The sequence below is a fragment of the Solanum tuberosum genome, unplaced genomic scaffold, assembly GCF_000226075.1.
Source record: "Solanum tuberosum cultivar DM 1-3 516 R44 unplaced genomic scaffold, SolTub_3.0 scf00056, whole genome shotgun sequence".
Classification (NCBI taxonomy): domain Eukaryota; kingdom Viridiplantae; phylum Streptophyta; class Magnoliopsida; order Solanales; family Solanaceae; genus Solanum; species Solanum tuberosum.
Window position 1 is genome coordinate 307,052 of NW_006238986.1, and position 14,352 is coordinate 321,403.

Here is a 14,352-nt window from a genome sequence, read left to right on the forward strand (position 1 = left end):
CTACGTATAATATATGCAATAAAGTTTTTAACGAGTGATTTTCAGCTCCTTTGATGAGAAATGTGAAACAAAAAAGAAAAAAAAAAGATCTCCCGTTGGGAATGATACCCGAGTGACTGAGTCCTTGGGGGAGAGAGAGAAAGGAGGCATTACTCCCAGAAAACGTGCAACCACCCTTTCCTTCCCGCTTCTTCCTTGAGATTCAATCTCATAGAGTTCAATCGTTGTATCGAGATTGTTTTTTTGGAACTCCTCGATAAGCATCATTTTGCTTGTAGATCTTATATGTAAGGAGTGAATTTTATATACAATACTCCCTTCATCTCAAATTAATAGTCACTTATACAGTGTATTAGAAACAATCCTTCTATCCCATAAAGATAGAAATAAAATTTGTGTATATCCTACCTTTTTCATACTTCACTTTATGAAATTACGCTGGACTTGTTATTGTTTTTGCTCAAAAATATTATCCCAAAATGATTATCATTTTAAGAGTAAAGTTGGTTGTTATTTCCATTGTACCCTTAATATTAAGAAAAAAATTCCTGATGCATGGTTTTGACTTTCTTATTACTTTTTCTAGTGATATTTTTTAAATATTTCAGAAAATAGCGACATTATGTATATCAAATGAATGTTATATAGGCCAATATATATCAAGAAGATTAAGAAACATAAAATAAAAAAAATAAAAAAAAATGAAACTAATTGCAATTGACTTGATGAGAGAAACAACAATAATTAGAGAAAGAAACAATTTTATTGAATCTTAAAATTTACAAATACAGTGGTAAATTAATGAATTAGTAGAAATAAAATTTTGAAAACCACTGTTTTACTTTTATTTTCTTTCCTTCCCCTACATTTGCATCCTTTGGTCCATTTCCAAGGCTTTAATTCTTCATGTTTTGGAGTCTCTCTGCAAAAATAGAACATATTAATGTGTTATAAAATCATAACTAACTTACTATTATTAAACGTTAAAATCACATAACATATAGTATGTAAAGAAAACTCGATTCTAAAATAAGAAGATTTCGTCCATCAAACAGAACATAGAGTGAACCTTTTAGGTACGTTATATACCTTTGAGCAATTTAGCTGTGCAATCTTCATCGCACTTCATCTCACAATGTGTGTAACCAAATCCTGCATCGGAGCATACTTTTTGACAAATATTGTAACAAACTGTGTATTCAGTTGCAACAGCGTTAAATGCTTTTTTAAATTTTTCCGCGTTACTTTCTCCGTCAGCCATGGAGACGTGTACAGATGAAGAAATCATAACGATGCAAAGGAGAAACATTGCAACAAGCTTCTTTGATGCCTCCATTTTTTAAAAAAGAAAATAAAATTAGTGCTTGTTGCTTGTGTTTCTTTTATTTTTTTGTTGGACGATTTGTTTATGCTATTAATTCTCCTATTTATAGTATTTCATTTTGAGAATACACCTCAAATTAATATGGTGGATATCCAATTTTGTAGGATATTGGGGCACTCTTAAGTTTTTTCAGATGGTTTGTTTGTGTTTTTATTATTCATTGTCAAAAAAGTGTATATAAGATCCGTTGAAAAAGGAAAAGAATACTATCATTTTTATCTGAGATCATCTTATCAAAGATATCATCGGAATCAGGCTCAACAAGCTCTAATTATTTACTTAATATTGATTCATTTCAATTGTTTTTAGCTTATCAATTATTTTCATCATTCTTCTTTATTATCTCGGAATTACAATTGATTCAATTCACGTGTCTTTTAAATAACACTTACAAATTTAGTTATACTTTTTTAAAGGATAAATAAGTGCAATAATTTTTACTTTTTTATATATATATTCTTGTGCAACAATAATGTTAGTATTTCTTCTGTCCCAATTTATATGTCTTAGTTTGACTTGACACGAAGTTTAAGAAAGAATGACTTTTGAAACTTATGGACTAAAATAAGTTATAGATATTTGTGTGACAAGAAATTATTTTATTAAGGATAAAATTGGCATTTTAAAGTTAAGTTGTTACTCACTCCGTCCCATATTAGTTGATCATTTTCTTTTTCTACACACATATTAGAAGGAAAATGGTATAAAATAGCAAACTGTTAATTTAAATTAAATGCTATAACCACAGTTTGATTTAATTGTAACTCGTAGCAAACTGTTGCCATTTCGCCTCTCTCCCTGATTTTTTTGCTCGCCAATCTCGTTTCTCGTTGGGCAGTCTCTCATCGCCTCTCTCACTTTATACAAACACAAATGTATAAAATGTGTTTGTATTTGTATAAAGCGAGAGAAAATTGTATATACAAATAGAAATACATATATTTGCGTCCTATACACTTATGATTATACAAATACAGATCTTCCCCTACCCAGTTTTCTTTTGTCTTTCTCTCTTTCTCGCTTTATACAAACAAAAATTATACAATTAATTCTTTTGTCTATGTATACCGAAACAGATTATACAATTACTTCTTTTGTATATGTATAGCGAAATATACATATTAATAGTCATAACAAACATAAAGTTTATTATGGAACGCAATTATGCAAACTATAGCTATAACATACAAATATAATTTTTAGATTTGCTATATATGAAAGTTACTCTATTAAGAAATCATAAATAAGAAGATAATTTTATCAATTTACTCCTTAAAAAACTTGATGAAAATCTTGCTATACAAACAAATGTAAACACTAGTCATTTAAATATGGAGAAGATCCTACAAAGTAATTTTTGATAAAGTCGCTTTGAATTTAAATCTAGTCGTTTAGTTTTAAATATATGTCAAATTAAGTCCTAAATCGTTTTGAAATTAAATTTTATTATTCTAATGAGAACAAATTTTTATGCAATTACTAGTTAATTTGAGTATAGAAAATATAGGGTTTTGTTAATTTTGACTGTGGATTTTTTTAATCTCTACAAATCAAGTAATTCATCCATTAGAGGTTTGAATTATTTTTTTTTATAAATAATTGGTTGATAGGATCAGGTTAGAACTACGAGTGGGTCATCAGTATTTTTTTCCAGTTGGCATTTTGTGTACCTAAAATTAGTCAAGGTATTGTCCTACTTGACATTAAAAAAAATAAAAAATTAATAAAGACATCTAATGATAAAAAAAAAGAAGCTTTTATAACGCATAAAACTATAATTAAATGACCTTATAGGAAATCATATAAAGAAGAAAGATTCAAAAAAATAACTTTAATGAAGTCTTCTCAATACACTATATCGATAACTAACTCTTCTTATTGAGTTTACAATATTTTAATTAACCCTCCATCTTATTATAATATAAAATAAAAAAGATGTAACAACATGATGGATCATTGTACAGTGGGGAACATGCCAAAATGGGGGACTCAAATTTGGGTTCTTTGGAATTTGGATTTATTGAAAACCTTAAAAAAATCATCAAGAAAAAGGGAATAACAAAAGAAACAATGATGATTCTTAACTACTTGCAATAAAATGACTTTAAAAAAATTAACCCAGTTTTTATCCTTTTAAGTTTGTCAAAAATAAAGATTTGATCTTTATTAAATATTTATCAAATTCAAATAGATAAGATTGATTTTTTACAACAAAAAAATTATATTGTATCATAGATTTAAAAAAAAAACATAAACCACAAAATATGTACTTCTGAATGTGAGTGCCTTTTATATATCTTTTTATTCAGAGTTTGATAAATATCTGATAAAGACAAAAATTACGAACTTTGACAAACTTAAAAGATTGAAATTGATCAAGTAATACCAAAGGGACTATTTTGATCCTACTACCAAAGTTAATTTAACTATTTTTGTCATTTTTTTGACACTAATAATCAAGTCCAATTCTAGCTTGTGACCTCCAATGCTTAGCTTTTTCAAATCCATTAGTATAATTATCAAAATCTTCAACAGTTTGATCAATCTCTTGTTGTGTATTCATCACAAAAGGCCCCAATTGTGCTACTGGTTCACCTAATGGTTCACCACCAACCAATATAAACCTTAATGGCTTAGTTGATTTGTTCCACGCCTCGAGTCCATCACCAGAACCACTTAATAAAAGTAGATTATGTGCACCTATTGATGATGATTCTTCATGTGGCCCAAAAATACCTTCACCTTCCAAGACATATACAAATGCATTGTATGATTTTGGAATTGGTTGTTGAAGATGTGATCCTTGCTTTAAAGTGAAATCCAAATACATTGTTGGTGTTCTTGTATATATGGCTGATTTTGCTCCTAGTGATTCCCCTGCTATAATTCTCACCTTGATCCCATCTTTTGTTGCTTCTGCTATGTTTTCACTTGGTATCTCTTGGTATCGCGGTTGTATCCTGTTGTATACAAAGCACATGTTTAGATAGAGACGTAGTCTAGATTTGACTTTTATGAATGACCTAAAGCTATTGGATCTTGAATTTAGTTGATCAAGATCATGTCTTTTGCACTTGTAGACGGATTTGTCCCATTTTATGTGAGGTAGTTTGATTCGGCACGGAGTTTAAGAAAGAAAGGAAGACTTTTAAAACTTGTGGTCTAAAATGAACGATAGAAATTTGTGTGACTGTAAATCATTACATTAAAGGCAAAATAAACCTTTTATAGTTAAATTGTTACTTAATATAGAAATGTGTCATTCTTTTTGGGACTGACTAAAAAGGAAAGTAAGTTATATAAATTGGGACAAAGGGAGTATTATTTATCGTAATTTCACTAATATTTCACTTATAGTTATATTTATTCCATATAGATATTATTGTTTCACCTTGTTTGTGTTCCCACTTGTAATCCTTATAAAAAGATGCCCTAGGACACATGTAAGCTTACAAATAATTATTTTTTAGATGATCTGATAAAATAAAAAAGGAAGTATAATATCGATGTAAAAGTTAAAATCCTTTTTAGTTAATTATAAAATAGAAGGAATAATAATGCATACATTTTATGTTTGGAGGAGAGATTAATCCACAATTGCAAACCCTTTTGAGTTCCTTCAGCAGCTGGCATTTCAGAATGAACAATTCCTCTTCCAGCAGTCATCCATTGTAAATCACCAGCTTTAATTGTACCTTTGTGACCTTCAAAATCTTCATGTGTCACAGCTCCCTATTTTGACAAATCGAGAAAGGACAATTTTTTTATATATTATATCCTTAATTGATTGCTTTGAAAAAAGTAAAATTTCTTGAAAATTTTTAATTTTTAATTCATCTATTTCATAATTAATAGGGGTAAAATGGTAAAACTCACTATGTCAATCATTATTTTCTTAATAGATGTGTCGATTAAAAAATGAACAAGTAATTAGGGACAGAGGGAGAGTAGTAAACTATTAAAATTGTTCATCTAATGATATTAGAAAAATAATTTTTTTTAAAATCCATTTATTTTCTCATTTGTATTATAAACTCTTCTAGAAGAAAGAAACATGTCATAATTATGTACTTTTTTCGCCATTGCTCCACCACACAAATGCACTATACGTACTAAATGCGTCATTTTTTTAATTATTATTTATTTATTTCAAAGAAAATAAGCGACATATCATGTGAATCTGTTTAACTTGATTTGAATTTTTTTTTTTAGAAAGAAAGACTTTTGAAATTTAATATTTAAATAGGTCAGAAATTTGTGTGGTTATAAATTTTTTAAAACGTGTGGGTTTACATACTCCTTTCGTTCAATTTTGTGTATTTATAATTTTTATCAAAAGTAAGTTGAGAAGTTTGAATTAAATTATTTTCAACTTTAGAAAATATTTTTGTATGAAAAAAACAAACTAAAAAGAATGAAGGATCTAAGTAGTTAATTAAAACAGAGAAAGTAATATATATGAAATAATGAAAAAAAGAAGAGACTTCCTTAATTAGCATTGGTATTTATATTATATTCCATAATTACCACTTAGTTGAATTTTCTTAATTGATCCATATCTGTCACCAGCACTAAACTTTGATATTTTTTAAATTTTTGTAAACAAGTGGTAGCATATTAGTGGTTTTCTTAGAAGTTAGACAATCACATCTTCTCAACAACTGCCTTCCAAAATGTGGAAATAAATAAATTAACTAATACAGTAATTCATTAGTTTAGTGTTTGACAATTCACATAAACACTGTATGAACACGACCATAAATGGAAAAAGTTATGATTATGTCTGTATTTAGTTATTTAATTAAAAGAAGAAACACAATTACTCTTATAAAATAATAATAATACCTGCAACATGTATGTGACCGTTTCAAAGCCTGTAAAATTAAGAAACACACAAAGTACAAAAATTAAATAGTATTAGTAAAGAAAAAAAATTAGAATATAAATTATAATACACCATAGGTCAGGTCATCTTTATTTGTTATAATATAATAGTCCTCGGGGATTTATTTTCAAAATTACAAATTTGCAATTTTTAAAGAAGTTTGTATATGATAGATATCGTTTATTATAGTCATCCATGATTTATTTTCAAGATTAAAAATTTCAATTTTAAAAGAAGTTTACATATAATTGATATTGTTTGAGTGAGCTGATAATGTATATAGCTTAAAATAGCCGAGAATTAATTATTAGAATGTGACCTCTATGTGGATGATCAGGAAAACCAGCAGGAGCAGAAACTGAGAATTCATCCAAAACAAGAAAAGGATCAAAATATCTCAACTCAAACCTGAAAAAAAAAATATCAAAAAAATAATTAATCCTCTTGGTGATAATCAATGTGCATTGTTTGTAGCAGTGACTGAATCAAAAATTTCAATAAAGAAATTAAACATTTACAGTATACGTAAAGGAAAAAAAAATGACATTATATATAGTAAAATTTTTTGACATACCTTCCGATGCTTCGTCTGACAACGGCACCAAATCCTTCATGTTGTGGCCTTGCAAGAAATTTCTTGACGATAGAACGCGGAGGCATTTTTTTTAAATTTCTATGATGATGTTTTTATTTTTATACCATATGGTTTTGTGTGTAAATTAGTGAGCATATTTATAGGGGATGTTGGTTAGTTGAAAATTGGGAAAGTCAAAATAAAAGATGATTTTATTTATTTTTTCTAAATATGGTTCTCACGTCACCCTAACGTTTTCATGATGTATTTGCCAATCTACTTTTTAATTCATTCAATTCACATTGCCCCCCACCCTTTACCTGTTCTATAATTTATTTTTCTTTTCCCAAACACATCATAATATGTATAATTTAATGACAAGTTAACAACCATTATGTAGTGCAATAATTATTTTTTAATTAGAGGTTTTGAGTTTGAGTGTTAGGTATGAAAAATTACTTGGTAGAAAATGTTTCTCCCTAAATGAGACCCTATATAATGTAAATTTGAACTAGTCGGACACCAATGTAAATATCAAACATCGGATGAAAAATCCAGAAAAAACAATAACGAGAGGTTAACTATTTACTCCTAGAGTAATAGATTTTTGAGAACAAGTGTAATTTTATTAGAAAATATTAAATAAGAATACTTTATAATTTTTTTTGATTTCCCACCCGGTGTCCGAAGCTCACATTAGAGCTCCAACTAAATCTGGATCGCGCTCTGCAGGGCTCATTCGGGGGTGGCGCTCCCAACAAAATTTTCTCCATGGACTCAAATCCGAGATCTCTGGTTAATGGTAAGAATACTTTATGATTATGTGTTCAGATGTTTAACTATCATACATTATTTTAAAATTTAATAAATTCATCTATCATACATTATTTTAAAATTTAAATAAAATTTATTGACAAATGTAAGAGATGTATTAAGCCAAAAGTTTAAAATGTTTGAAAATTTATATTTTTATTTGATTAATTATATGGTCAACATTTTCCCTTTTCCTTTATATGCAGGCTTTGATTTCTTTATTATGGATCATAACACATTATTTCCTTTTTAAAAAATTTATTTTTATAATGAAATAATAATGAGATGAAACACCAATATAAGACTTTTATATGTTTTGATATCTTCGGAGTATTTTTTTTTTGAAGAGAGTATATTCTTATTTAATGATATCTCCTTAATATCTAAATTTTTAAAACTATCAATAAATATTTTAACATGTAATAATCAGTAAGTTTTAATATTTGTACCAATTATTAATTATTATTATATTCACTTTATTTTTATGTTGACATTAAACTGGATATAAAAAAATTTCAACAAGTTATCCTTCATATGGAACATCAAAGTGTAAAAGAAAAGCAAAATGCTGAGAATTTAACAGCTTTTTTCCAATTCCTTGAAAAATAAAATTATTCTTTATCTATTAAGCAAAAACAAAGTTAAAATATTCCAAACGTATTAAAATGGATTTAATTTGCTCTCTTTTCATTTATTGGATCATAATTATTTTAATATTAAATAAATTTGAATAGATCGAATTATTTATGGATTACTCTAATATTTACATGGACAAATAAACTAGTACAGTCATCTTACATATGTCATCTCATAATTTTATGAAAAGATGAGACATTTTTAATCATAAAACACAATTGGATTTAATAGGTGAAAAGCGACATCTTAACTTAAAAATTAAAGGCAATTATAGTCGAATTAATATTAAAAAATAAATTTAAACTATTTTCAATACGTTGAAAATAAAAATATTTTCAACTATTTTTTCTTCATGGCGTGAAAAGCAGAGAACTTAAGAAACTAGTATTTGTTATTTATAAGTAATCTACTTGTCTAAATATATTTTACGCAATCAGTATATAAAGTTTAAACTTTTTACTTAATAGGTCACTTTCAAATTAGAATAAACATTTAATTACAACGTATACAAAACGAGTATGACGTAGTAATATGAGAAAATATGTATGCCATCATAATTCTGTTGAATTTAAGGAAAATATGAATTAGTTACATCGTTTCTAAAAAGTTTGAAAAACATGTCTAATCAAAATTGTCTTTGAACTTATCCAATAAGTAATTAATTTAATTTAATAATTATATTGAATTTTTTGTCCATAGAAAAAGGGATATAGAGGAGCTCTAGTTGGATTAAAGGATAAGAACAAATTATAATTAATTTAATTTAATTTACGTACATGTTCTTCCTTATGTTTTAGTCAGAGTATTTACCAAATTTGAATAATTTATAACTTGGACGTAATAGAAAAGGGAAGGAGGACAAACTATATAATATATTTTTTTCCAATGGAGGTGGAAATTCTTTGTTCTTTTGGGTAAAATTGACGTAATGCAATAGATAACTTTCACATTTTAAGTAGGATATCATAACTTAAAAGATAGAGTAATAACATATTACAATTTATTTATTTTATTTTGATCTGAGACATAGTGTTAAATTAAAACAAAAAGATTGTTACAAAAACGAAACTAATATGATTTTCTTACACAACTCTTATATAGTAATAACATTATATATATATATATATATATATATATAGTTGGAGTAGTCAATCTATTATATGTTTGGAAGTATGTTATTATATAAATTAGAAAAAAAAATCAATAAAAATCAAATAAATCCAAACTATCTATTAAAAAATTAAAGCAATAAAATATCAATTTAGTTAATTTTAATTTAATAGTAATATGTTGGAGTAGTCAATCTAATATATATTTGGAAGTATGTTAGTCTTATATAAATTAAAAAAATAATCAAACAAAACTGAATAAATCCAAAATATTCATAAAAAATTAAAGCGATGAAAAAACAACTTTATTGATTTAGCTTAATTTTAACATTTGAAAATTTTAATTCTTTTTAGAAAAATCGATTCAAACCAAACTCGAACATTCGTGATTATTTGCGTTGTATTTCTCTTTGTGAGGTCTACTTGGCATTCCCTAAGCCATCAAATATTTCACAACACAAAAATCACAATGAGAAGATAGTGAAATGTGAAAGAAACACCGATAAGAGTTTTGTGGTGGAGTGGTAAGTACTCTTTCATCCTTAACTAAGAAGTCTCAAATTCGAGTCTCTTTGGGTACGTAGTTGCCCTTATTAGGAAGTACTTTTACCCCAATGTAGAATTTTCCGAGGCGAATTCAAATTTAATCAGACTCTAATCTGAATACCGAACATATTGAACACGAAATTTGAAGAAACAACAAAATAGCTTGATTTTATGAAGGAGATTAATGCCGTCTAACAAACTCCTCAATTACCCATTACCTCTTCCAACACGTCTTTATAATTCTAATTCCCTTTTATTACTCTCGTTCTTTAGCACCAAATTTTCAAACTAAATTAATTACTTCCTTCGTCACAATTTATATGAATTAGTTTGACCTGCTACAAAATTTTAAAAAGAAAAAAATACTTTTAAAATTTGTGATCTAAAATAAGTCATAGATATTTGTATGCTAGAAATCATTTCATTAAAAATAAAATAAACATTTTAAAGTTAAATTGTTACTGAATATAAAAATGTGTCATTTTTTTTTTGAAACAGACTAAATCATATAAAGTAAGACAAATAGAGTACTTTTAAAAAAGGTACAATTCTCCCCAACAATAAAAGTTATTATGATGCGATTGGAAAATCACGAGTTTAAAGTTTAAACTATGAAAAATTATCCTCCTATTTTACAACAATGAAAACAAATAATTTATTAAAAAAGTATAAAATGAAGGCAATAAATCTAAATCCTTTTTGAAATTTGGATATAAGCAAAAATTTAGTGTGTCAAATTTTATTAATTTATTTTTAAAGATTTTTTAAAAGAAATTTTATAAATTTATTTACACTTCAGAAAAACTTAATTATAAAAAAAAATGAAAAATTATATTTTATTCTATTTTAATTTTAATAAATAATTTATCGTAATTATTTTTAGACGAAGGGAATAATAAACAATTTTTAAAAGAATCTTGTAAAGTAGGGGGAAATATAAGTGATTTAGCAATGTGGGAATAAATGAGGAGGGAATCAAAAGCGGCCCAATCATAAAAAGACGAAAAAAGACTTTTACGTATATGTGATGTCATACTTACATACTTCCTTCATGGCTTTTCGAATTTTGAAATTCAATAAGTTTTTTTTTCGTAAGTTTTTCATAAATATTTTAAACATTTTGAATTATTAATTATTGTGACTTATAATACTTTTTACATAGTTTACAAATATATAATTTTCATTTCAAAATTTTGAAGATTTCATGCATAAATTATCGATCAAATTAAATTATTTGACTCTCGAAAAACGAAAATATCATGTAAATTGAGATCGAAAAAGTATTTATTTGTATGGTTGATGTCATAAAACCAGAAGCATGACGACATTATTTGTTTCGAATTTATGGTGCTAATTAAAAAGGGATGGAGGGAAGTTGTAACTTGTACCAATCAAACAACTTGGCGTTGGATGGTTATATGTGGTATTGATTTATTTAGGTCCAATAAATATTTAAGTTCGACCAGAAGAGTGGTAATATTTAATACTTTTTTCATTTGATTTAATTTTTATATAAAAATAAATGTTTTATTTAATTTGTTTGTTTTAACATATTCGGAGAAGGGTCCAAAATATCTTTAAAGGATCTAACATATTAGAATGATGGGTAATGGGTTTAGAAAGGATGAGTCGATAGTTTTAGGATCTGACTCCTCTCCATTTCTCTACTCTCCATTTTCCCCAAGTTCCTACTTAGATGTATGACACTTGTATTATTTAAATATCAATGGTGCATATTTTTAAGTAATCAAATACCTTAATCCTGATTAAAAGGATATATATTAGCATTTAAATCTATCTAATTATTGCTATAAAAAACCATCTCACATTTTTTTCTCACCATAGTTCAAATCATTTTCGTTACCTATAGTTTTTTCATTCACAAAAAAAAAATGTTTCTTCATAGACTAAATTTCTGTCAATTTAAAATAAACATTTAAATAAGCTATTTTATGAAGAAAAAATATTGTAAATCATAAAATAGAATTTTTAGCATTCAGATATTAAATAATAAGTATTGAAAATTACTTTGCCATAAAATATCAAAGAAAACTAAAAGTTAGACAAATTTTTCCAAAAATAGATATAATTTATTTTAAAAAACAAAATGTCTATAGATTTGATCGTGACTCAAGTTGTTAAACTATAGAAGAACTCTTTTTATATTTAATTGAAGTAAATCCATTTTTTCTCAAAATTTTGGAAAATGAATATTTTCTTACTAAAGTTGGGAATCTTAAATATCTTTTTTAATCATGGTTAATTAGTATACTTCTTTGATTAAGAAAATTAATTAATTCACACCTTTAATATTTAAGTAACTTAGGTGTCATACATCTAAGTAGGAACGGGGAAAATGGAGAGAAGAGAAATGGAGAGGAGCCAAATCCATAGTTTTAATAGGGTGGAATGTGGATCCAGGTATTTGGGTTATTTAAGTTTTAAGTAATTAATTTTTCAACCAATTAGATAACGCCACGTAATAAATGAAATTATTAATTATATGGACTAAGTAGTCTGTTTGTGAAAATGACATTATAGGTCCCTAAAGGTTTATTCCAAGAGTATTTTGAGGCCAAAAGATAAACGAAAAGATTTTTGTATCAATTTCAATATTTTAGACCCTTTTCTGAATAATAAAGGAAAAAAAATGTCTTAATGGCCCCTCGAGAATTTACACCACATTAAATATTTTTTGAATTAAAATTATTAATAAAAATATCTTTTGTAGCCTAATATATCCGTATGGGATGCTAGCTAAATGAGATGACCCATCAGGTAATCTGACCCCACGTATTAATATTGTCAATGTCAACACTATCTAACAAAGTAAGGTGTATTAAGACATTATCCTAAACTAATTTACAAATAACACTGTTTATTATTCTCTGTCATCAGGTTACCTTAACAGAAAGATGTTAAGCACCTTTCGAGTTCCACAAGTATGGGTCCTTGCTGAATTTATTATTATGTGGAAAATAGGCAATAAACATGAATTATTGATTCATTAAGCTAAATTAAATAAATGATTAAACATGCAACTTTTATTTTAAAATCGAATAAAATATGCTACGCGTAAGTTCGGTTACTAAGCAAGTAATGCTAATTTGGAAGAAAATGGAAAAATGTGTAAATTCCTTTTAGGAAAAATTATAGAAATCCCACCTTTTAGTTTACTTATTACCATTATCCCCTATAAGTTTTACAAATCTCCAAAATCCCTCATTTTCGCGCATCAGATTAGTGTATCAGCGCTTATATTAGTGTATCTTGCGCATCAGATTAATGTATCAGCGCTTATATTATTGTATCTCGCGCATGTATTAGCGCTTATATTATTGTATCTCGCGTATCAGATTAATGTATCAGCGCTTATATTATTGTATCTCGCGCATGTATTAGCGCTTATATTATTGTATCTCGCGCATGTATTAGCGCTTATATTATTGTATCTCGCGCATGTATTAGCGCTTATATTATTGTATCTCGCGCATGTATTAGCGCTTATATTATTGTATCTCGCGCATGTATTAGCGCTTATATTATTGTATCTCGCGCATGTATTAGCGCTTATATTATTGTATCTCGCGCATGTATTAGCGCTTATATTATTGTATCTCGCGCATGTATTAGCGCTTATATTATTGTATCTCGCGCATGTATTAGCGCTTATATTATTGTATCTCGCGCATGTATTAGCGCTTATATTATTGTATCTCGCGCATGTATTAGCGCTTATATTATTGTATCTCGCGCATGTATTAGCGCTTATATTATTGTATCTCGCGCATGTATTAGCGCTTATATTATTGTATCTCGCGCATGTATTAGCGCTTATATTATTGTATCTCGCGTATCAGATTAATGTATCAGCGCTTATATTATTGTATTCGTTTGAGGGATTTCTGTAATTATAAGCTTTTAAGGGATAGATTGTAATTTTGCCTTAACAGTATGTGATTTCTGTAATTTGCCCATTTTATAACGATTGAAATTAATACAATGTTGATGACATGAATTTAATAGATAGCGAGGAGAAATAATTAAGTATTATAGGTATAAAAATAGGAAAAGATTTAAATTAGATTATCCCACATGAAATACCGCATATAAGTATTATAGGTATAAAAATAGAAAAGCCTAGCTAATAAAATTTGAATTAATCAACCTCGGATTTTCTTGGATCTTTTTTGAATTTCTCGGGTTTTAAAGATATTTTCAGTAAAATATTCATACAAACGTATTAACTTGTGCTTAATTAAAATATTTATTTAGTCCTATCAAAATACAACTATCTAAGGTGTTTCTTAAGAAAATAACATAAAATATGATGTGAGTGATGACACTAAATATTCAATAAAAAATAATAATGAAATTGCATAAAACAAATATTGCAAATAAATAA

At 26.9% G+C, this 14,352-nt stretch overlaps 1 protein-coding gene across 1 annotated transcript; it reads right to left on the bottom strand.

Moving 5' to 3' along the window:
* Positions 1-3,651: 3,651 nt before the first annotated feature.
* On the bottom strand, positions 3,652-6,958 carry LOC102592768 (pirin-like protein At1g50590). Its single transcript, XM_006344819.2, has 5 exons — positions 6,844-6,958; positions 6,589-6,677; positions 6,230-6,258; positions 4,950-5,116; positions 3,652-4,344 (listed from the first exon to the last, which is right to left on the bottom strand). Exons 1-5 carry the CDS (start codon positions 6,927-6,929, stop codon positions 3,834-3,836), a joined length of 882 nt encoding a protein of 293 aa, XP_006344881.2. The 5' UTR covers positions 6,930-6,958; the 3' UTR covers positions 3,652-3,833.
* Between the last annotated feature and the right edge of the window lie 7,394 nt (positions 6,959-14,352).

Bases quoted from the DNA above. Each gene is read 5' to 3' on its own strand.
- LOC102592768 (XM_006344819.2), bottom strand. From the start codon at position 6,929: ATGCCTCCGCGTTCTATCGTCAAGAAATTTCTTGCAAGGCCACAACAT. The intron at 5,117-6,229 runs GTATTATTATTA...TTGTCAAAATAG, and splicing joins CGGTCACATACATGTTGCAG to GGAGCTGTGACACATGAAGA. The intron at 4,345-4,949 runs GTATGCATTATT...TGTATACAACAG, and splicing joins CTCTCCTCCAAACATAAAAT to GATACAACCGCGATACCAAG.